This window comes from Pimephales promelas, chromosome 15, assembly GCF_988280905.1.
Source record: "Pimephales promelas chromosome 15, fPimPro1.hap1.1, whole genome shotgun sequence".
Taxonomy (NCBI): domain Eukaryota; kingdom Metazoa; phylum Chordata; class Actinopteri; order Cypriniformes; family Leuciscidae; genus Pimephales; species Pimephales promelas.
Genome location: NC_142783.1, coordinates 12,155,610 through 12,181,765, shown reverse-complemented (window position 1 = coordinate 12,181,765; position 26,156 = coordinate 12,155,610). Strand labels below are relative to the sequence as shown.

Genomic DNA, 26,156 nt, shown 5'->3' with positions numbered 1-26,156 from the left:
ATTTATATCGTTTTACCTCTTGTAATCATAGCCATGACAAAATGATCTGACGGCACGGGCGCTTCGGTCTGCGCATGCGCTTGAAGTGATCGCTTGTGCGCCGACGTCACTCTTTGTTTATACAGAGATTTCGGAAGTTTTACCTTTCACTAAACATATTTAGATATACGGGAAACCGCAATGAAAGACGATTTCGGTATATCTAAATATGTTTAGTAAAAGGTAAAACTTCCGAAATCTCCGAGTAAATATTGAGTGACGTCACACGCAAGCGATCACTTACGGCGTAACATTGAACTGATTCAGTTCGGTTCACTTGGACATTGAACAACTGATTCAGATCACTTGGATTACACAAAGTAAAAACGTATAAATACTGTTCGTTTTCTCACCAAAACCGCTCGTTTCGTGTATTAGGCCATCAATGTGTACTTACATTTACGAGTCATTAAATCATGTTTAATTTGGACTTCTCTGTGCATGCTTTTTGGTGGACCCCCTTTGCCTCCAGTGTATGACGGATAGACAGCAACGGTTTGACTGAAATATGTCAAAATTGAAGATACTGTGGAAACAAAGACACCTACATCTTGGATGCCCTTGAGGTAAGCTAAAACATATCAAAAATTAATTTCAAAGTGAATTATCCCTTTAAGATGTGCTTTTTTGGGGATGGTAAATAATGCCGTAAACACCAGTAAATTGACAAGCGCAAACCTTAGTAAATCACCTTGCATGATTCATTTAAATACTCTCCTCTTTTTCAACGGCAAAAGAGGGTTTGCTCTCGAGCAAGCTGTTAGTAAACCTGGCCCCAGTTGTTAACCAGTAAGACACCTCACCCTACTTGCCCTTTTCCCCCAAATTAGGAATAGTTCACTCAAAATTAAAATCCTGTCATCATTTACTCACCCTCATGTCGTCCCAATTCAATATAACTTTCTTTCCTTTGTTGAACAGTTACTTTTCTCAACACAATCTTCCTTATATTGTGAAATGAAGCTCCAAAAACACCAACCATAAGTACTTCATACTTGATGCAACACATTCTGATGAGAATTTCATTTAAGATTTTTACTGAACTTTTGTTCTGTTTATGACATGGATCAGTCAGAAGACTTTGCAATCTTCTGCAAAAAGTACATTTATGATATTTTTAACGTGCCGTTTGTAAAGCTTGACAGACCTAGTTAAAAAAATAGCACTCAGGACATTCTGCAAAATACCTTCCTTTATGCCCCATGGAAGAACGACAGTCAGACAAGAGGTCCTCGCTGCAGTCTGTAGCACGATGACGTAGCTGGACGGTCCAATACGTGTTGGACCCTGTAACACGCGCATGCGCACTAGTCAAGTCAAGTCATCTTGATTTATATATCGCTTTTAACAATTTAGATTGTTTCAAAGCAGCTTTAATTTAATGTAACAGATTGTTTTTGCTTTATAGCGGTTCATGAATATTGTTATTTTACAGCTAGTTAGTTTTGATTCTGTCGAAATGATAATTTGTTATTAAATTAGGGGATGACACCGTTCTCTCTAAACAGACTTTAAACGCGATCCTGTGATAAACGCTGATGGCACATACACATTAAGAATTCATAGGCCTAGTTAGAGAGTTGGTGAACAATCGTTGATCTTCCAAGAATACATTTAAATATGGTCACGAGCGAAGCTCTTATTTTCAGAGCTTTCAGAATAAAACCTTTTTTTTCATAATTGCGACTTTTTCCTTACAATTGCGAGTATACTTTTCGCAGACTTTATTTCTCAGAATTGTGAGATATAAAGTCAGAATTGCGTGAAATAAAGCCTCAATCGCATGTTATAAAGATAATTGCTTGAAATAAAGCCTCAATCGCATGTCATAAAGACATATTGCTTGAAATAAAGCCTCAATCGCATGTTATAAAGACAGAATTAGGTGAAATAAAGCCTCAATCGCATGTTATAAAGACAGAATTAGTTGAAATAAAGCCTCAATCGCATGTTATAAAGACAGAATTAGGTGAAATAAAGCCTCAATCGCATGTTATAAAGACAGAATTAGGTGAAATAAAGCCTCAATCGCATGTTATAAAGACATAATTGCTTGAAATAAAGCCTCAATCGCATGTCATAAAGACAGAATTAGGTCAAATAAAGCCTTAATCGCATGTTATAGAGAAAGAATTAGGTGAAAGAAAGCCTCAATCGCATGTTATAAGGACAGAATTAGATGAAATAAAGCCTCAATCGCATGTTATAAGGACAGAATTAGATGAAATAAAGCCTCAATCGCTTGTTATAAGGACAGAATTAGATGAAATAAAGCCTCAATCGCATGTTATAAGGACAGAATTAGATGAAATAAAGCCTCAATCGCTTGTTATAAAGACAGAATTGCGTGAAATAAAGTCGCAATTGTGTGCTATAAAGTCAGAATTCTGACCTTTTTACTCGCAATTCTGAATGTATAACATAAATGCGAGTTTATTATTACAAGATTTATTTTCCCCATGCTGTTATTACTTTAGCATTTTCCTTACTTATTCATCAATAGGCTAATTACTTATAATTATTTAACAGTATTATACAACACAGTTTGAACATCATCTCAGTACAATATTGAGCTTACATATCACTTAAAACCAATGCATTCGAATTATAATCAGAGATCAGCACTGCGCATGCGTAAATGACGTCACCAAAACACACACATCCATCCACTACGTATTGGACCATCCAGCTACGTCATCGTGCTACAGGCTGCAGCGAGGGGTGTCTCCAGTCAGAAGAGTCTGGAATGATATTCCAGTAAATAATGGAGTGATCTCTTCCCCAATGTGGAACATTTTCAAGACCAGCTTCACGTACATCGAGTCGACTGTAGTCAGCAATTTTAAATGCAAAAGACACGCTTACCTTATACAGGTGATGCTGCTGTTCCTCCGACATCATCAGGTCATGGCTGTCCGTCACTATGGATTCCATGTCCATCAGCCAATCCCAGAGCTCCTGGTACTCTGCCTCGAACTCTGATAGGCTGGATTGAAAAGAAGAAATATGAGACGGGCAGAAAGTAGTTCACAGCTTCACCGGCTCAGGTGAGGTCTGGAGAGACGGTGTACAGACATATTTTACTGGGTGAATATTTGACAAGCGGAGGTAATTACACTAGCCCGTTAGCGGGCGGTGCACCGAGGCGCAGTGCGTCGTGGGTATGTGAAGTGTGAAAAGAGTCCGGGAGCACAAGGGATCTTTAACCTGCGCTCTGAGTGACGGCTCGTGAGGCAGAGCGTCTTAATTAAACATGACTTCACCTCCCTCGTGCTCAACGCTGCCGTCAGCTCGACGGTGAGGCGCATTCCATGTTTTTTAACAGCACTGGGATGATTGTACGTGCACACGTTTACACTACACTACAGCCGCACGCTCATTACAGAACATCAACACACATGCACAAACAAACATATTAGCGACTGAGCTTTGCTTAGATTTGCGCCTCAGCAGGAGGCCCGCATGTTTAGAAACATTAGTCGGAAAATTGTTTGGAATTTGCACAGCTTTTGAGCGCTTTGACAGTTCTGTCAAACTTAGCACCATTCTCCCCCCCTCTCGCTTTTACAAGCGCTCCTGTTGTCGCAGAAGAAGAAAAACTGTGAATGAGATTACACAAATAACGATCAAACAAGGGTGCGGGAGAAAAATCAACATTTCTGTTTTATTTCAATTCAGAGCAGGCACAAAAGAAACAGGAATGCGCTATCGAATGCTAGCACGGATGAAATTTCAACAAGGATAGTGCTGCGAATTAGCATTTCCAAGCAGGCGCTGATTAAACAAAAAGACATTGGGGAGTATGTGAAAATTTGAGCCGTGTTTGTACGCAAGACATTGATCAGAACAAAACGGCAAAGACAGCAAATTAGAAACAGTCAGACGTGTGCGGCGGAAGTTTGAAGACTCCCTGAGGCACTGCGTTCTTCGACTGATATTAAAACTCAATATGCTGTTTGTGAGTTAAACAGCATCTTTCTGTATTCTTGCATACCGTATTGTTTTTCGTACTCTTTTTTTTCTCTCTCTCTCTCTCTCACTAACATAAATCTAAATGCTTGTAAAACAAGCTCTCGGGGCATCCAAACAACATTAACAACAAATAACGAAAAACAACTAGGAGAAAAAAAAATATATGCAAGATCCATTTAGCAAACGTGCATCATGGGATATTGTTCTGTCAGCATCATTTTCTCCTGCTCGCTTTGGTTTGTGAGCAGAATGATTGTACGTCCTTTCCTCTAAAACAAGAACTCATTTAAAGATTGAAACCTGCACTCGGGTGAATCTCACAAAAACGGGGTCCCCCATAATCAAAAAAAAAAAAAAAATTATTTTATGAAAAAGAAATTAGTTATATTATTTTCATGATGATGCACATTTTCCTCTCACATTCTCATTACTGTGATTAATCTTGAAATTTAACATTAACCTTTCCCAATTATTATCATCAAATTGTTAATAATACAATAAAACCGATAGGATTATACACATTTTATATTATCTAGTACTAAATATCATACACATATTATATATAACGTATGTAAGTGCATTATGTAATACTACATATAATATATATAACACTACAGAATATACACGAGATGTATATTTATTTATTTATTTATTTATTTAAAAGGGACAATGCATATATATATATATATAGTCACATTAGTACTATATACAATAATACGGTTATAATAAAATTAGGGGCGAAAAAAGTTAATGGAAATAATGCCGCAATAATGCAAACTTTATGTTAAAAATAAGCTTTCTTTTAAATTAAGTACATATAAAGATACAATTAAGTTTTTTAATATGTTATCGTACTCCAAAACTCCAACATTTTTCTCTTCTGAGGAAAATGTTGACTAACATTAAGCATTTCCAATCAAATACTCTCCAGATGTGAATGTTCTTTTCCTAAGCCAACTAAAGGCTATTGGGTTTTAAAAAAGGGATGAGTATTTCAATATGTACAAATTATTTATAAATTTACTTTATTAATTTTAATTTATAGTGCTATTTCAAAAAAAAAAAAAAAACCTGTTCATTCTGTTTAAGCAAAAGACAATGTCTCATTCCTTTCTATTGCTTTTTTAAAACTTGAAGGGTCTTGTGAGATTCATCCACCTGTTCTTTAGATCTCGTTCTACTCATGGAGCGATTTAGTTGACACGCATTAGCCGTTAGCCACTTGAAACCGGGTCAACGTAGCACTGACACTCCTGTGAGACAGAAATGGATGCCTCTCCATCTTTCTTTCTTTTCAAATCCATTTAACGTCAATGTGCCCCCCACTCAGCACTGCCGCCACCTTTCTAAGAGGGGGGAGGTGGTCTAATTCATCACAGTTCACCCTGAGCCTCACAGGGAAAGGTTGGCTGTATTGACACCCCTCACATCTCATACGAAGTGACAGTTTTATAGAAAGAGCACTTTAATTTATGGTGCTAATCCCTGGCGCCTAATGCGGGGACTCAACATCTCCTTTTCACTGCTGTCTGTTGTGTTTCTCTTCTGGAGAGGGCTTTTGATTTCTGAATGGCAGGCGTCCAGTTTGTATCAGGTGCGAGGGGATGCTGGGAGACGCGGCGGTGGGCGGCAGCTCTTGATGAGACCGGCGAGCTGGAGAGAGGCACCGGAGGCCATCGAATTCGACAGCGCCTCCCTTAAGACATGTTTCCATGTAAAGGTAAGGGCCAAAGAGTCAAAACAATGAATCCTTGAGCAGGCAGCTCATCATTAAAATTCAAAGGATCATTATGGGTTTTTTACTGCAAAATAAATCATTACGACGAGAAGCTTAAAAGGATTAAAACGATGTTTGATTCAAAGCCAAGGCAAGGAGTCCGGTCCGGACTCTGCGGTTAACACTCAGGACTTTACTGGATCAGGAGAGAGAGAGAGAGAGAGAGAGTGGGGAATAGAGGACTAATGGACCACAAATAAAAGGATTAGTCATTTTAGGAGAGAAAAAAAAGATAATGCAAGTCTGTAATCACAACCATTAAGTGGCATTAGAGAAAGGTTGAATCAAGTCCTTAAAATAAACCTAATCTACTACAGTATTGATAAAAAGGAAAGATTTATTTTTAAACAAAACAAAATAAATAAAAAAAAGTACTCCAGGAAGTTATTGGTATTCTGTTCATAATACTCATCGAACCTCTTAAGGGAAGGATTTGCAACGCTTTACACAAGAAAACAACACGAGTCACATAAATACAGCTCCAAAGGGTATAGAAAACTTGGCTTCCAAAAAAGTATTACTGATGTAAGTAGTTTGATGTAAAAAAATTGCAACACATACACAATAATTCCAATATTTCAATCAAAAAGTACTAGTACTAAGTACTACTAAAAAAAAGAATGTAAGAAAAAAAAGAAAGAAAAAAGAAAGAAAAAAAGAATACTAACAAATGACTTTGGAGGACGTGAAACTTACATTGTGAATGTACAATACTTCAAAAGTGCTCAATACTACAATACTACAATAATAATACAATTACGGAAGCCCTGAACCGCAACCTAAAAAAAAAAAATCTGTAAAAAAATAAATAATAATAATCTAGCGTTTCGAGATTAAAGTCGAAACATTTCGAGATTAAAGTCGAAATATTTCGAGATTAAAGTCGAAACATTTCAAGAGTAAAGTTGAAATATTTAGAGAGACGAAAGTACGAGAATATAGTCTTCCGTAGAAGCTGCGCGTGTGTGCTTGCCATTGTCTCAAATTGCCGCACACGCATGCATTCATAATGGCCAATAGCGAGTTTTGTTTCATCAAAGGAAATTCAACAGTTGCCAATCTACCAGCATTAGGCTACCATTATAGGACGTTATAAAATATACTGCGCCGGAATAGACTTTAGCCTATAAAAAAACCAACATGGAAACACTTTTCAGACTGGATGGAGAAATCCGGTTTATGAATGAATGAATGAATGAATGGGGCATTTATATACAGTAGAGCTTTCATATGTCTACTAGGCCTACGCTCAAAGCGCTTTACAATCATATCAGAGAATCTCTTTAGTCAACTATTAAATCTTAGGAAATCACAGGATACGACCAAATGATTGGATACAGAATGTATCACTTAAAATGTATCCGGAGCATATTTACAGTGAAGAGGGAGACTCTTATGATAGTGTTGACTAGACGAACATGAAAACACCTCAGAAACCCTGCCACTAGCACGTGTGATGAGTGTAGAATTTTGTTGAAAGCCCAGATAAAAGTAAAAAGCTACTATTTTGTGTTAATCCATTGGAGTTCAAACAGTTCTTTACACAAACACACACGCGCGTGCGCTCTGAGCCAGTGGACGCACACTGGTATGAATGCACACACTTCTATGGAAGACTGTCATAATGTTTTGACTTTATTCTCGAAATGTGTCGACTTTAATCTCAAAACATTTCGACTTTAATCTCGCAACGTTTTGACTTTAATTTCTAAACGTTTCGACTTTAATCTCGAAACACTTCGACTTTAATCTCGCAACGTTTCGACTTTAATCTAGAAACATTTCGACTTTAATCTCGAAACACTTCGACTTTGATCTTGCAACGTTTCGACTTTAATCTCGAAACGTTTCGACTTTAATCTCGAAACATTTCGACTTTTATCTCGAAACACTTCGACTTTAATCTCGCAACGTTTTGACTTTAATTTCGAAACGTTTCGACTTTAATCTCGAAACACTTCGACTTTAATCTCGCAACGTTTCGACTTTAATCTAGAAACATTTCGACTTTAATCTCGAAACACTTCGACTTTGATCTCGAAACATTTCGACTTTAATTTCGAAACACTTCGACTTTAATCTCGAAATGCTAGATTTTTTTTATGTTGCGGTTCAGGGCTTCCGTATACAATCCTAAAAAATATATAATATAAATAATAATTTCATTTATCAGCTAAATGTTGCTGTTTTTTATTCCTAAATATATATATATATACTGTACGTATATCACAAGATGAAATTTAAAGGACATTTTCATCATCAAACGCTAAAGCATTAGACTATATTTTTCCCGGCTCTCAAATGATTTAAAAATGACGATGAATGCCACAATAATGTTATACATGCACACTTTTAATTAATACTTCTCAGAATTTAATGCATTAATAATCAGTTTCTAACTTTGTCTGCTAGAATTGATTTTTTCACTGAGCTAGTCACGGTGCACTCTGGGATTGCATTCTCCATGTAATGCTGCTTTAGAATAGGACCAAAAAATAAAAGCTAAGCTTTGAGCGGTCACCTTTCTCATCGTACCTGTTGGACTTGGACATCAGGGTGAAGTCGACACTTCTGCTGTTGGGGCAGTACTGTTGGTTCTTAAGTTTCACCGTCATCTGATCCAGAACATCTTTCTGAGCCTCCCGATAGCTCTGTCGGACCTCCACTTGCTGACACCAAAACAAAGGGAGAGAAAGAATAGATAGAATATCAGCAACCCCTATGAAAACAATCACCACAATGTCATTGATCCAACTTCAAGAAGTATTATAAAACAATAAACTTGCTAAACTATTAAACTAATTCAGATAGCATTTAGCCGAATCAATACGGCAGCAATAAAGAGAGATGCTTGAAATGGCGTCCCTCCATAACAGAAAGGAGTGTGTTGGTTTTCAGCAGTGATTAGGAAGCACTTGTACCTGCTTTTCAAATCAGATGGAAAAAATATGTATTTCTCCTCGGTGCTTGAGAAAATTGGCTACATTGGCTTGACGGAGATCAGTTATTGTGCAAAATACGAGACGAGCCAATAAAATCTCCAACAGACGGCTTTGATTTTTTGCTCATTTCTCAACACTTTATGAAGCGCGCCGGCTTCGCATTCTCCGCCGAGTGCCCGACGCCTGCTCGGCAGATGCCTCTGGAAAGGTCAGACGATTCCATGAATGTAAACTGCTCCTCAATCAAAGCTACCCTTGATAATAAACAAGAAAATCAACAGAAAGATGTGTCGCTTTTTCATTCCATTTATTGGGCGTGCATCAAACGCCGGGGCTCGGGCGCTTTGCTCATTTGGGAGGAATGAAATGAACCTAACTAGGAGCCCTAGAAAATTAGCGCCGCGAACGTGCCGACTTCTCCTCTCCCTCCTCGGAGGAATTTGCTTTCATTTGCCTTCATTTTTGATTCACTCGGATGGCTCGCCGATGCCATGTCAGGATCCTAATTACTCAATCCCACCGGAGAGGCTTACACACACAATAATAACTGATGCCCACCTCAGACAAAAGCAATTTCTCCGAGCCACCTTGAGTCTAAGGACGGTTCGGCCCAGCACGCCACTACGGTTTCGAGTCGAGGACGTTGTAGTGATAGAGATTTGCCTCTCTTGTGGCTTGCGGGGCTGGTTGTGGCTAACATGCATTTGCATTGATCTCACTCCCCCATCTGTATTAAAAACACAGAGCTGAAATGCATTAGTAATCTTTAAATGCATACGTCTGAGCTTGTGGACGATGTGGCTCCCATGGGTGAATATGAAAAACATCAATATCATGCACATAAGCCCACATTCAACAGCCATCCACGCAGCACTTGAAGGAGAAATCGGGCTATTGATGAATGCGTCTCCTCGCGCCATAATGTACGCAGAGCCTGTTCCCACAATGCAGAGCAATCAGTGTCTGAGATAAAGGCTAAGCTTTCATAATCTCAAGGCAGACAATGTCAACCAAAGAAAAACACATGTAAGCCTCTGACTTAAAAGCAAAGTGTCGCTTAATTAATTTTGCTATGGGCTGGAGTGCTCCACGTCAGCCACAGCCACCCTCGGCTTGCCGTACGACCCCTTCACGAACACGTAGCCTCCCGCCGAAGTGGTAAATAACCCCCCTGATCCTGCACACTACGGTTAGGCTGGATTTCCTGCTGCTCTCCCCCCTCCTGTCCCGTTTAAAGATATTCTTATTCAGATATGCAGACTGAAGGGATTTGCGTGTGAATGTCCCGTATTCTTATTTCAAACAGAATCATTCAAAAACCTCTTGTGCTGTCTGTTTTTCTCTCTCTATCTCTCTCTCTCTCGTGCAGTCAAAAGAGGTCTTGCTTTAAACTGCTAATATGGCAGGAATCAATATAAATTCAATCATTTGATGAATGCTTACCGCCTTCCCTCTAGTGAAATCGAGACTAAGACGTCAGTAAAGTCTGCTGAATCCAGTCATTTTGGGCCCTTTTGTTTACATGCCTGTGTCAGTTCGACGTCTTTTGGGACGCACCATGCATTTCCACTGTCAATCACGATCTGAAAATGTGGCCATCATCGCTTCCTGCATCATGTCAGCGTAGGTGAACCTCACATTATCAATGTATACAAGCTAAACAGCTGGTAGTAGTTTTAAAGAAAATGTCAAAAATACTGTTGCCTTAAAGATCGGTAAGAGAGAATACTTTGTTTAAAAAGTGCCAAAGTATACCAAATACCGATTGACACAAAATAATACACACTCATCGTCTAGACTAAAACTTACAACACTGTTCATGAAAATATTTATCAAGGACAATTTATTTAAATTGACCAAAAGCGACAGTAAAGACATTACTGTTATTGCAAATGTTTTCTATTTAAAATAAATCCTGGAAAAAAACAAAAACAATAATGGTTTCCACAAAAATATTCAGCAGCACAACTGTTTTCAACATTGATAATAAGTTTAATGTGAAAATGCAGTGAAGACTGATGTAATGGCTACCTAAAAATGTAGCTTTGCAATCAAATAGATCAATTCAATTTCAAAATAATATTCAAATAGAAAATACTCTTTTCGAATTGTAATAATATTTCCCAATATTACTGTTTTTACTGTGTTTTTGATCTAATAAATGCAATCTAATCTAATAAAAGTTGAGAATAAAAATCTTTTTTCCCAAAACATTAATTCTGTCATGACAACTCTCTGGAGATTGGTATGGTAGAGACTGGCATGGTAATGGATATGGCTAACACAGTCTCATCCCAAGAAGTCATATAACTGACGTCTTGGGACGTCTTTTGACCATACGTCTTCATCCGCCTTTTTAGGGTACCCTTAAACGTCGGTTACATGACGATCCCGGGCCGTCATACAACTGACGCTTTACCTTTAACGTCAGTTAGGTGACGGGGTAGGTTTAGGTCTGGGGTAGGGTTAAGATCCGATAACGTCATCTAACCGACGTTTAAGGGTACCCTAAAAAGGCGGATGTTGACGTATTGTCAAAAGACGTCCCAAGACGTCAGTTATATGATGTCTTGGGATGAGACTGCGCTGATATGGCAATGTTAATGTATTTGGTCTTGGCACAGACTTGCTACTGCGAATACATTCACAGACATTTCTACCAATAAGGTAAAGACCCACCAGGCAGCGTTTCATGCCACAACTATGCAACAAATCTTACAAACTCCAAACTTTTGAACACTAGTGTATATAATTAACCAAAAATGCTATGTATCACTCAATGTATCCAAATTTGAGTGTTTGCTCATCTGAAACTTGCCACCACAAAGTAGGAACTGTTGCCAAAGTGTTGCTAAGGTGTTGTTTACTGGGTGAAGCCCCCTATCTATGGTTATCCCTCCAATTGCTTAGAAAAACAATACCACACTCTTCAGAACAAGATGCATGACATGAGATGCCATTCATGTCTACGCTCACCTAAAGGATTATTAGGAACACCATACTAATACTGTGTTTGACCCCCTTTTGCCTTCAGCACTACCTTATTTCTACGTAGCATTGATTCAACAAGGTGCTGAAAGCATTCTTTAGAAATGTTGACCCGTATTGATAGGATAGCATCTTGCAGTTGATGGAGATTTGTGGGATGCACATCCAGGGCACGAAGCTCCTGTTCCACCACATCCCAAAGATGCTCTATTGGGTTGAGATCTGGTGACTGTGGGGGCCATTTTAGTACAGTGAACTCATTGTCAAGTTCAATAAACCAATTTGAAATGATTTGAGCTTTGTGACATGGTGCATTATCCTGCTGGAAGTAGCCATCAGAGGATGGGGACATGGTGGCTATAAAGGGATGGACATGATCAGAAACAATGCTCAGGTAGGCCGTGGCATTTAAACGATGCCCAATTGGCACTAAGAGGCCTAAAGTGTGCCAAGAAAACATCCCCCACACCATTACACCACCACCACCAGCCTGCACAGTGGTAACAAGGCATGATGGATCCATGCTCTCATTCTGTTTACACCAAATTCTGACTCTACCATCTGAATGTCTCAACAGAAATCGAGACTCATCAGACCAGGCAACATTTTTCCAGTCTTCAACTGTCCAATTTTGGTGAGCTCTTGCAAATTGTAGCCTCTTTTTCCTATTTGCAGTGGAGATGCGTGGTACCCGGTGGGGTCTTCTGCTGTTGAAGCCCATCCGCCTCAAGGTTGTGGCTTCACAAATGCTTTGCTGCATACCTCGGTTGTAACGAGTGGTTATTTCAGTCAAAGTTGCTCTTCTATCAGCTTGAATCAGTCGGCCCATTCTCCTCTGACCTCTAGCATCAACAAGGCATTTTGGCCCACAGGACTGCCGCATACTGGATGTTTTTCCCTTTTCACACCATTCTTTGTAAACCCTAGAAATGGTTGTGCGTAAAAATCCCAGTAATTGAGCAGATTATGAAACCGGCCTGTCTGGCACCAACAACCATGCCACGCTCAAAATGTCTTAAATCACCTTTCTTTCCCATTCTGACATTCAGTTTGGAGTTCAGGAGATTGTCTTGACCAGGACCACACCCCTAAATGCATTGAAGTAACTGCCATGTGATTGGTTGATTAGATAATTGCATTATTGATAAATTGAACACGTGTTCCTAATAATCCTTTAGGTGAGTGTATAAGAACACAAATGGGGCAATAAATATGTACAATCAAACAATAATTATAGCAAACACCACTAAAAAAAATCCTTTATTTAAAAAAAAACAACAAATCTGTATATTACCAAAGAGAAATAATAATGAGAACCAAAAAAAAAAAAAAAACATCAATAATAATAAAGTATTAAAGGCCCGTCAGGCAAAGAATAAACAAACCTGACTGATTTGCCTTCGTAAGCTAGACAGGACTGCTAAAAATCTGCAGATTGTGTTTAAAAAACATGCACTGGAAGAAAACAAATCACGGACATGATCGTCCTTGAGCTTTGAGGCACATGTGTTTCACATCGAAGAAGAGGGCGAAATTCATTGGGATCAAATATAATCCAAACAGAATTGAGTAACGCTCTTCTGTGGCTTCATTGCAATGGAAAAAGAGAGAGAGAGAGATGGGAAGACAAATCATGTGGCAGCAGGACAGTCTCATTGAAAGCAGCTGGAGAACGATATAAACTAACAAAGAGAAAAATGTAACTCTAGTGTGCAGTACAGAAAAACAAGTGAACTGCTGGACAGGGGTCGATGGATACCTCCTAAATTCTACATTTAAGCTATGTGACAAAACACAGGGGTCTCTCATTTCTTTATCATCTGCTCTGAATGCGAGGAGCGTTGCGGCGAGATTGAAAAACGGTGGGAAGTCTCCCGCCATCCCGGCCCCCCAACGACCGGTGTTCAAAACAGCCAGAACATACATCGGCCTGTTTGAAATGTCTCCCATCAGGTTCATCCCGATGTTCAGAGGTAGTATCGGAGGCGAGCGGCGCACACGCAGGCATGCTCGGAAAATAAATTCAGCCGAGAGTTGTGTGGGGTCGAGGCGGCGGCTGTAAATGGCCGAGGGTTCTATCAAAGCAGCTCATAAATTTACAAATACGCCAGCATAGCTTTACCTTCACAAACTCTACACGTGGCTGGGGAAGGCAGTCGTATATTGTGTCAAAAAAAGAAAGAAAACCAAATTCCCCAATTGTCATTTAAGAGGCTGTATTTCATTTGAGCGCTTTCACTTTCAGAAGCAGGAAAAAGAATGCTCTGCTATTCCTGACAACTGGCATCTCTGCGTCTTACTCCTCGGAAAAGTTACGACGGGAGATTATTTTTGAAGAGAGCGGGCCTCTGAGGAGCTGTAGAAGGCATGAAACTCATTTGGAAACTATTACTTTCAAATCACTAGTCATAAAGGCTGGATTTAATGTGTGGTGGGGTCTTCCGACATGAATCACGCAACTTTATGGCTCAAAATAATGGCGATTATACAGTGTTGTAAGACACAAGTTGCTCTCGTTCATTCATGCTTATCTGTCTTTTGCAGCTAACCAGCTGCTGATACAACCACATTCATTTGCAGTTGTTTGACTGCTTGGTCAAATAAATTCGATTATGTATGCACTAAAAAAAACAAAGGGGGGCATATTTCTATGGCTATCTACACTGTCGCTGGAATATATGCCACCGTAGGTGCAAGATAAATAGGTTGTGCTTTATCAAACGAGCACTTGGCAACATGCAAAATGTGGTACATTATTGAATTAAGATTCTTCAAGTTATGCTCTTGTAGACGCACATAAATGCAAAGTACCTTTAAACCAAGTCAGTTCGCTTAGTGGCCAACTATAGAACAACTACAGGAAGTCTGAGATAAACTATGGCTGTTAAGTGATGGCATATTTTTCTGTGCCAGCTACAAGGAATAATAATAATATATTAAAAATCATAATCAAATATCAAAATCAAAATTGATTACACCCAAATTACATAACCAACATGGTCTCCCCAAATGCACATTATATTTCGGGAAAAAAAAAGTTTTTATATTTAAAAAATATTGTTGGTTTAACTTTAAAAATGTTAAGTTCATTGAAATGGAAATATTGAGTTAATACACTGAAGGAAATTAATTTAATCACCAGAAACTCAAAATAGTGTGTTATCTGAACTACATAAATTATCTAAGAAGTTGATTTGACAAAAGAAAAAATTATTTGTTGTGATTACAAATCATGAAAATATTTTTTACAGTGTATTTATAAAAAGTTGAGTCAATAATAGTTTTTTTTTTAAATGATTTTGAAAACAGTCTCTTCTGCTCACCAAGGATGAATTTATTTGATCAGAAATTCAGTAAGAGTATTATAACTATTATTATTAATATTTTATTTGTTTATTTGTTTCAAGGATAGCCCCTTGAGATGAACCATCTCATTTTCGAGGGGGTCCCTTCTTTACAACAAACAAGATCATAATAGAAATTCATAAATAAAGTAAATACAACACAGGACTATTACAAACATTTAGATACATTGACATTCTCATTCATACACACACACTTTCAAACAATGCTCCCATAATCTACTCCCTTTCCCTTTTGTCCCCTACCATTATCAAAAACAAGTCAAAAAACCATCTGCGAAAAATAAAAATACACAATCAAAATAAGGATATGCTTACAAACATCCATAAACCCATACAGGTTTCCCAAAGAGAAAAATAAAATAAAAAAATAAAATAAATAATAATAATAATAAAAATATAATATAAAATAAATAAATCAAAATAAATCAAAAACAAGAACATGCTTTTTGAAGATAAGTAAAAAGTGATGATTTAAAAACATAAAAAGAAGATATAGATCTGAGCGAGCAGGGAAGATTATTCCAGTCTGATGGAGCTTTAAACTTAAACGCTCGACGACCAACAATATATTTTAAAATGTCATTTTTTCAGTCTTTAGAGTCAAATGATCCTTTATAAACCATTCTAATATGCTGTGTTTAATATTTTTGTGAGAAAAGTGACACTTTTTTCAGGATTCTCTGATGTATAGAAAGTTTTAAAAAACAGGCATTTATTTCAAATAAAAATCATTTGCAATTGGAACTTAATAAATGTCTTTACTGTCAATTTTGATCAATTTAATTCATCCTTGCTGAAAAACAGTATTCATTTCTTTAAAAAAAACAAAAAACGTAATGACCCCAAACGATAGTCGTTAATCAATGAATATGAATAGTATGATATTGTATCTTCCTTTTTGATTCGATTATTCAATTTGCAGTGCTTCAGGGTTTTTACCTTTGTTGTTTTTCCTGAATCTTCATATAGTATGTTGCTTGAAAGGTTGTGATTCATATTGGAGCTTGATGGTTTGGTTCAATGGTTTAGAATATTTTGAAATGCCAATGGAGAAAATAAATTGGAAAAAAAAAGGAGACTAAGACAGCTGGAAAAGCGGTCACTGTTATGCTCTATTTTCCAGTCATAAAAATACTTCATCTATTCAAATGTTGTTTTTTCAAGGTTACATTTCAATGACATTTAAATCATAAATACATTTTTTTTTGCTCAAATTACACTAAAACAAGTTCAAAACCAGCCTGAAACATAAAGGCCATTGGCTCTTATACCTAAAAAGCAGGACTTGCCATCCTACAGCCACAATCCTGAGCACTTTTACCCATTCATCTTTGCATGAGTGGTCAGTCTTATTCTCAGTTTGCCCTTCTACTCATGCCATGTCGCAACGGTCAGTGTCGCTCATGCCGCTGAAAATGAAGGATTTCTTCTGGCAGTAAATCACTGTACAGGTATGTGTGAACGCCCCTGTATACTGTCTCTGGTAAATGTCAAATTTCTCCTAACGCACCATCATTTATCAAGACAGCATTTTAAATATCTATTTTAAAAAAGCTCCCACTCTAAATCTAATTGATGAGGTCAGGATAAATTTTTAATTGGTAATAAGGGATGACTTACATTTAGCTCAAAGCAAAACAACGCCTTTGACCTTGAGAGGAAAGTGTCCCCAAGGAACGCACCAGGCCTTTACCTGCATATGTTGCCGTCTCTTTAAGAAATATCTCAGGCAGTTTGAAAGCTTTAGCTCCTGCAACATTTATCAGGGCGTGAAATTAGCAATTGCTAGGAGCCAAATTGCTGCTTCTTATTTAATGTTGTTGCAGAAAGGTGACATTTAATCGCTGATCCTTGATTCCATGAAGTCTAAGCACCCCAAGACACAAGCAGGAAAAGGCGCGGGGGTCTGAAACAATGTTCACGTTATGGATTAGTCAGGCAGGGGGTCGTATTGATCGGGTGATCATTTTCAATCTATTAGAGACCATCTTCGCTTTAATATGGTCTTGCTTTGCTTTAGCTTTCTCATGCATGCCAAGCAATCGCACCAGGTGTGTGTCAAGAACGTCAAAGTCGATGCAGCCATCATGGACGGGTGATGGGAAACATCTGGGTCATTATACAAAAACAGGTTTGTGTCCCTCTCACAGTGCATGTCTGTTATTATAGGCATTCCACAACAAAATCCAATCCGTCTTTGCCTGCTTCTTGCTGCAATAGCAAATTCGTAATGTTAAAAATCGAAATATGGAAGTAGATCGTAAACATTTGATCCATCAAGCTTAATTATAGCGGTCCATTAAATATATAAAAGTCACACAGCAGCAGTAATCTCTTTGCATTATGTAATACAATTTCAAACTAAGTGCTAGGGATGCACGATACATCAACCACCATATCCGTACCGGCCGATAAATGAAAATATTTTATGTTATTGTTATCGGCCCGATAAGAAAATTCGGCTGATATGTTCGAGCTGATAAATAATGGATTTCCTTCAGTTGAGAGACTTCAGACTTTGCTTGAAATATGATTAAAATCACTTCAAAGATGGAAAATACAGTTTAGTGTAACATGCACAACACAAATATTGTACATTTCGTTCAGTTCGTTCGTTGAATGAACCAAATGACACAAAAAAAAGATTCATTTTGAAGAACGAGTTCTAACAGGAGAGTCACGAACGCGCATCACAGCACAGAGCAGGGCGAGCATTTGAGCTTATAAAACTTAAACTTTGTTATTCAATTATTAAATGAGTGATCATTTCGCTTGGTAAGACACTTATTCATCGTCTGGAATCATTTAAAGACTTTTGAACAGTTTGCACTGAAACTGTCTTTTGGATCTTGAACCGTTTGGTTCCCATTGAAGTCCATTATATGGAGAAAATGCTGGAATGTTTTCATCAAAAACCTTCATTTCTTTTCGACTGAAGAAAGAATGACATGGACATCTTGGATGACATGGGGGTGAGTAAATTATCAGCAAAAGTTTGTTTGTTTTTTTAAAGTGAACTACTCTTCTAAAAAAAATCACATTTTCAAAATGGAAAAGTCAGGCGTTTCACAGAATAACCCGTTTAATAGACTGAGCATCACAGATAACACACGCTTACAAATACAACTATAATCAAAATATGCCAGTCCTCTGTGCAAATGCAGCTTTCAAATGAAAGCAGAAGACAAAAGTGTGCGTTTAGTTTGACTACTTCAGTGCGACCTGCTTCAAAAATCCCCTGACTTCAATTCCTCGCCGCTTTTCAACAAAGCGAGATGGCATGCATCAACCGGCTTAGATGAAGATATTTTGCAAACTGAGCCAAGCGCTTCGGGCAGGTGCTACATGAGAATCCATTAATATAGGTAATTAACATTAGCCACCATTTTAATTAACATGCAAACTAATTAGGAAATAATTAGGTAACATAAAAAAATCTGATCTTCAATTGAAATCGGAAGGAGACGGTATCGCGGCTACCTTGAAGAGGTTTCTTTTGAGGTTCGGGGAGCAGAAATGAGCTTTTTTAGGGGGGGGGGGGGGTATCGAGATGAAAGCAGGTTGTTTGTCAAAGTGGATTGTGGTCAAATGAAACTATAAACCACCAGTAAATCAGACTGATATCTCGAGGATAGATTGAACTCTACTGGCCACTCTGAGCTGAACAGACTGAACTCAAACACTGTGTCAGTGTATTGAAGTCATAAGAGCCACTGCCTGCAGGCCTGCTTGTCTGTGCGTGTGTGTGTGTGAGAGAGAGAGAGAGAGAGAGAGAGAGAGAGAGAGAGAGTTAATCAACATTTACAGATAAGGGCTTAATTATAGCTAATACCTTGTTTTACACAAGTTGACATGTTCCTGGATCATTATTCTTTGTTGGTCCTTAAAAAAATTATTCACCAATAAAAAAAAAACACCTGTAATTTTAGAAGTTGTAGGTACCTGTATGGTCCGGGTTCAAATTAGCACATACCAACCGTTACATTAAAAGTATTATATTATTACAATTTAAAATAACTGTTTTCTATTTTAATATATATTGCAAAATTTTATAAATGGGTCAAAATCTGCTGATAATGGTATAACAGTTTAAAAAAGTGATTTTTCACTATTATTTATAGCAGGACGTGCATTTTTATGGGTTTAAATAAATTATTTTTAAACAAAAAACAACTTTGTGCATTAAAACCACTCCTTTCCTGATAAAACATTCACTTTATTTTCAAAGGTCTTCAGAATGTAACATTTATGACGACCCAAACAAGTGATTTTTTTAAGCCACGAAATAAACTTCATTCCATAAAAAAGTATTATGAACTAAAGCATTTTGAATGTCTCCAGGACGTTTTAAAATTACCCAAAAATCAAGCATAGTTCATTACGTACGTTATCACGTCTGCCAGAAACTGTCAGGCTGGAATATTAGAACTAAAAATATGGACAGACTCACGGGCATCAATAACTTCACTGAATTGCTGGCCAAGAAATAAATAAAAGTCACAAAACGATCCATCTGCTTTCAAATCCACATCATTTGAACATCACGACATCGATGTTTGTCAAAACATAACACACACAAAACATGGAAGTATTTATAAGGAACAGAGGTCGAGTGATTGCACGCATTTTCTGAGAGAGAGAGAGATTTTCTCTCTGCACATCACTGTATTGATTGGATTGATTTTAATAACTTTATTGTACTTGCAGGTGCACCAAACACTAGGAAAATACGAGTATCGGATTGAGACTCAGTATCGGCAGATACTCAATATTCAACGACTCGGATCGGGGGCACAAAAAACTTGATCGTGACATCCCTAATATAAATATAATATTGGTCCACGAACAATAAAGCTCTAGAGGACATGTTGATCCAGCACATGCAGTGCTTCACAGCGGTTAAAGTTGCCTCCAAACATCAACGTCACCATACCCAGCAATTAGACTTTTGAGAACGTCTTAATATGTCTGTCTTCAGTATGACTGAGCGCCCTTGGCAGATTCTAATATTCACCAGGCGTTTTCCAAGAATGGCATATGTATTGGGCATTTGTTGTTGGAAGGGCTGTCATGAAGAATAAAAGCCGCAGAGCTGGGGAACGGAGTCAGAAAACATCACATGAAGTAAGTGCTTTTAAATGCTCTTCTTGGCAATCACAGAAGGAAATTGATTTTAGTAATAAGACAAAGAAAGCAATTGCAAAAATCGATGCATAAAGCCGGAGCATAATGTACAGAGCCAAGTTTACTATTTCATTAACAGTAGGACAGAAACTCCAGAAAGCATTCCCTATGACAAATGCTCCACACCATTATATGCACATTTCAGGTAAGTGCTGCAGGCCAAGTTAAATTCCATTTCTCTGCCCCATTGTATCTCTATTTATTATTTGTTGTATTTGTTCCAGATGGTGAAGGAAGGGCTGCTGAGAGACTATTGTTCCTCTGGCCCCAGAGAACTGGGTCTGAAATAAACCCCATCACACAAATCCCAGCGCCACCTCCAAACGCTAAAAGCTTCTGCCTCCAAACACACACACACACACACACAGACACAAAGACAGCTCAAAAGACAAAACACATTCATTTTAGTTTCTATGTTATGTCCTATACCCGAAAGTGTTCATGCTGGAAGTCTGACTGAAAGTTGGAGGATTATAAAAATCAAGACTTAATCAAACGCTCAAATATTATTATCCTAAAATTGGCCATGTTAACCGCAATGTCTTGCGACTTACCAAAGGGCTCTATTTCCCCTATATTTTATATATTTATTTTAGGTATTTTATTTTATCTGAAAATATTAATAACAAATATTTATATATACACTCTAAAAAAATGCTGGGTTATTTCAACCCAAATTTGGGTCAAATATGGACAAACCCAAACGTTGGGTTAAAAATGTAATTAAAAAAATGTACAGTTGAAAGTGAAAGTTGAAGTTGGGTTAAAATTTTTAACCCAACATTTGGATTTGGGTTTGTCCATATTTTACCCAATTTTGGGTTAAAACAACCCAGCATTGATTAGAGTGTAAATATCTATATAAAAAAAACATAGATATTTACATTTACGTACATTTTATTCATTTATGTAAATCAGTGGGAAGGCTATAAGGCACTGGCCCACTCAGATTGACGGCTTGTCCACCTAATGAAATGAGACCCAAAATAATTATTTGTGGGAAAGGAGAAAAAACAAAATCACGCATGAATTTAATGGATGTCACTCCAAAGACTTTGCAGCATGCATGGCTGCTGGTCAAGCATGAAAAACAAAAGATTTATTTAAATTATGAATTGATTATATATCTCCTAGATAGCGTGTAAAGAAAGCTCCGTTTATAATCACTAAAAATCTGTCACTCATCTCAGTTCATCCAACGCATTCTCATCCTAGGGCGTCATATAGTGACACTCGTCTACATGTGAAATTTCGTTTAAATCCAATGCACATGGCACCCTTTAGCGTCAATATAACACGCACAGAGCTTTGTTCGATTATGGTAGGTTTAGTTCTGGGGTACGGTTAGGGTTACACCACTAGGAGGCGCCTTCTGGCCCATATATATCTGCGTCTCATATTGACGCAAAAGGGTGTCATGTGCGTTGCATGTAGACGAAACGTCAAAAGCGTCAGTATATGACGCCTTGGGATGAGAACGGGCTGGTTCATCGCAATGACGCAAAGTTTCGTTATAATCAATGAAGCTGTTTACACTGCACAGTGAATCTCTTATTTACAAAATGTCTACACTTGGTTAATATAATGCGAAGATTTGTGAGCGTGTAGAACCCAGCACTAACTCCGGCTTAGGATTGGCCATTGCATTCAAGAAATCAACAGTCATGTCTGTGATTGGCTACATTGCCCAACACTGCAAAAACACAGTGTTCGGTGTGACTCTCCTGTTCGAATTCGTTCATCAAAATGAACGAATCTTTTTTCGAGTCATTTGGTTCATTTCGTTCGTTGAATGAACCAAATGACTCGAAAAAAGGTTCGTTCATTTTGATGAACGAGTTCGAACAGGAGAGTGATGAACGCACATCACAGAACAGAGCAAGGCGACCATTTGAGCTTATAAAAATTAAAACTTTATTTATTTTTGAAATGACAGATCGTTTTGCTTGATAAGACCCTTATTCGTCGTCTGGTGTTTAAAGACCTTTGAAGCTGCACTGAAACTCTCATTTGGACCTTGAACCGTCTGGTTCCCATTGAAGTCCATTATATGGAGAAAATCCTGGAATGTTTTCATCAAAAACCTTCATTATTTTCCGACTGATGAAAGAAAGACATGGACATCTTGGATGACATGGGGGTGAGGAAATATATAATGCACAGTCACACATACATGTACGTAATATTATATGCAATACACATACATATATTAAATATAAATGCAATATTAGATACAGAATATATGTATATATATATATATACAAACACACACACACACACACATACTGTACCTCTGAGAGCCAGTATGCTCCGATCACCTTGATGTTCGGTGTGTCCTGGGTGTGTGCGGAGCAGAAGGTACGAGTCAAGCGACGTGCCGACGGACAGAGAGGGGTTAATACGGCGAGGAGAATCTCAAGCTGAGCTCTGGCAGCTGCTAAACGGCTCTGACACCTCACCAGCGTTCTCATTCCAACCAGTAAGCCACCTTCAAAGTTGCTGTCAGGTAAATGACCTTGTATTTCATTAACTGATAATTAAATGGATTTATTCCACTAACGGTTTTAATTAAAATGCTAGAAATATTGATTACCCCTATCATCTCTTCTCCCCCCAGATGAAAAAAGGTTGGAGAACTGTTTATTTAGAGAGGGGAGAGAATTAAATTAGATTGAATCTCTGAGAGACTTAAATAAGGCTTCTTACTTTTTCTGCTGTCCAAGCAGAAAAAAAGGGCCTTCACTTTTTTGATGTTTGATGTAATTATTTTGAAATCCATTTTTGCTTACCTTAATATTTAATTAAAACATCATTTCAAAATATAATTAAATCTTCCAGTTTAATACGAAAGGCAAAGCGTCTATCAAATATTGAAGGCTGCCAGTGAGCGCTGAGATGTTCGTCTCGCCGCGCGCGAGGTAAAGCGAGCATAGTAACGAACGCCAGTACTACGAAATGAGTTCTAGTTCATCCGGTGCGATGGGGCGGAACCGTGCTATTGTTCTAATGCATATTGGCTGTTGTCCCGAAGCCTCTGTCATCAGAGCTCAAAGATATTGCAGATACCGCTGCTACAGGGTCTCCTCGGCTGCTGATGGACAAACTAATTACGCATGAAATCAAATATGATTTGTTGAAGAGGTTCATGAGAAATGAAAAAAAAAAAAAAAACGCAATCTCTATAACGGTGCACTGACACCTCAAGTCCTTAACTGTGCACACTAATGCAGCACAAGGACGCCGGGACTTATGGGTAATAGGATCAAATCAAATGGGGCAAATGAGAGATTTGACATTTGAACGGAAAATATTTGACGGACAATATTTGACATAGAAATCCTATGGTGCGAGAAATAGTTCACCAAAAAAAAAAAATATAACCTCCTCTTGTGTTGTTCGAAACCTGAATGTCTTTAACTCTCTTTTTGTGTAACAAAGAGGCAAAAATACACCATAAAGGGATTTGTCCATGCACTATATTCCCATTACAGTTCCCAAATATCATTCACGTTTGAATACTTAAGCAAAATCGAATACAAAGCAAACAAAAAAAATAAATAAATACAAAATAGCACATCAAGATGTGTCTCACCAGGTTTGGCATCAATGACAATCAATCACAAGACCCACTATAACTAACAAAACGCTGTTGCATAGACTTTTTCTTCTCTTTTTGGAATTTGTCAAGATGAAAAAGGCCATTTTCCTGAACGTCTCCTTTTGTGTTCCACAGAAAGAAGGAAAGAAAGAAGTCGAATAGGAATTTGGAAAAAACTTAACTGTGAGGTAAACAATGCCAAAATGTCCATATTTCAATTTTTGAACGTTGCAACCAAAAATCAAATTAGTTTTCTGACCGTAACCCATGAAATCAGGAGTATTCTCCTAAAACAAGAAAATTAAATCAGTCACGCTCACTTATTTACTTCACGGGTAGTGTGCAAACGTTAACGCGTTTGGGGGAAATGATCAGTAATCAAGGTATTTTGGGTAATTCGCGACAATTAAGTGCAATTTAAAGTCAGCCGTGTGATAGATAGAAAAGTGTTTTTGCTGAAGAGAAAGTGTGGCTTATAAGTGGCGTTTAAGATTCAAGGTGGCTGCCTTACGCATAAACAGATGTGGAAAGCTGACAACAGAGGAAAAGAGGAAAGAAAGAGACTGTAAAAGGGTTACAAAAGAAAGGGAAGTGACTGAGGAACCAGACAACTAGTGAGAGTGACATGAATGGCAATTGTTTAGAGTGGCAAACCCTGGATAACCTACTCCAAAACATTGAATACTTTGTATTTTTACTGAATTTGTATTATATTACTGTTAGCAAAAACAACAAAAAAACTATTTCATCAAACAGTTTCAACAATGCATTATCACTCGCTGACTGCATACCATTTCAGACTATTTTTTACAAAAAAAGGGAGCTAGAAATCCAATCAAACTGATTTGAGTGAAAAAAAATACAAAAAATTATGCACTATTGATTTGAAATGGTATTTATTTTTTTTAAAGAAATCAGTCAAGATGCATTAAATTGCTCAAAAGTGTCAGTAAAGGAATTTGTGTTACAAAAGATGCTTGATGTTTATTTCAAATAAATAAATGCTGTTCTTTCAAACTTTCTATTCATTAAAGAATCCTGAAAAAAACTACAGTTTTCACAAAAATATTAAGCAGCACAATTGTTTTCAACATTGATAATAAACGATTATTGAGCAGCAAACTGACCAGGTTCGGCACGCATGCGATTCGCGGATTAACTGCTAAGTTTAACCAGCATAGATTGGAAGAAAATCAGAACTCGTGAGCTGTTATATGTGCTCACAGCCTCACACACCCGAAGCACACACACACACAGAGAGAGGGAGAGAGAGAGAGAGATGCGCGTTTCAGACAACGCTCCAACACCGAATTGATTTCATGTTTACTTGCGCTTGAACGGACACATACACACAAAATTATGTCAAAATAACCATCTCGGCAAGTAGTCTCTCGGCTATGTCCCAAGTGAACAGTTAAGAAAGAAACCGGATGTGTGTCAGTATATTTTGCCTGCACATTCGGTTTTAAAGTGACAGAAGCCTAATATTCCTGCTGTTATCTGTGTAATTAATGTTCATGAAATTAAAAACCATCATCATCATATACCATGTTCGAGAGAAAAGAAGACAGTCAGGAGGAAAGGGATGATGACAGCTTGTAGGATAAGTGTGTCGCGTAAAGTGTGAGTGCCAAGCAGCATCTCCAGGTGCTCCCTTGAGAACCAGACCAAAAAAGTTATGTGTTTATGTGTAGGAAAGCAATCCAAAAAAGGAAAGCAAAGACCAGCGTATTGAAGGAATGAACAGTTTCATTTTCCCTCCTGCTGACTGTTTCTGCAAAAACCTGTGATTAAAAAGCCGAGAAATCTCCTCACAGTCTCCCGGCACCCTGACTCACTATGCAGGAACTCTCTCTATATCACACGGGCACGTTGTCACATTTGATATGTGTCAATTAGAAAACCATCTGTCTAATTGCAAAGGTGACTGGTTACAAGGTAGTTTGTGACGTCAGAAAGACCAGCGATTTCAAACTTCACTGGTTCACTGCAGTTTTAAAGAGAAAATACTCAGCAACTTACTGTATGCATTTGTACATGCTTTTTTTTGCGTGTTACGATAGTCACTGTGTCAGATTACGCGATTTTGACTCCTAAAATCTTGTTGTGTCGTGGACAAGACACATGTCAGACTGCATGTTGCTTCCTGACCAGTCATCGCATGTCGTCTTTAATGGCGCACGTGATGTCATCGAGAAGACGAATCTAGTAGCGGGTGACTTCCAGAAATGAACGTGAACGTAAACAAACAATGGATGAAGCGGTGAGTGTTGTATTGGCTGTCCTGTGTT

At 37.9% G+C, this 26,156-nt stretch overlaps 1 protein-coding gene across 3 annotated transcripts in view; it reads right to left on the bottom strand.

The window, feature by feature from the left end:
* akap6 (A-kinase anchoring protein 6) overlaps window positions 1–26,156 on the bottom strand; it is a 194,284-nt gene that overhangs the window by 81,618 nt on the left and 86,510 nt on the right. For all 3 annotated transcript variants that reach the window (XM_089120155.1, XM_039681812.2, XM_089120154.1), the window contains exons 8-9: window positions 8,324–8,457; window positions 2,905–3,025 (exon numbers count right to left, since the gene is read on the bottom strand). In XM_089120155.1, coding sequence (XP_088976281.1) covers window positions 2,905–3,025; window positions 8,324–8,457 — 255 coding nt within the window. The remainder of the gene's footprint in view (window positions 1–2,904; window positions 3,026–8,323; window positions 8,458–26,156) is intronic.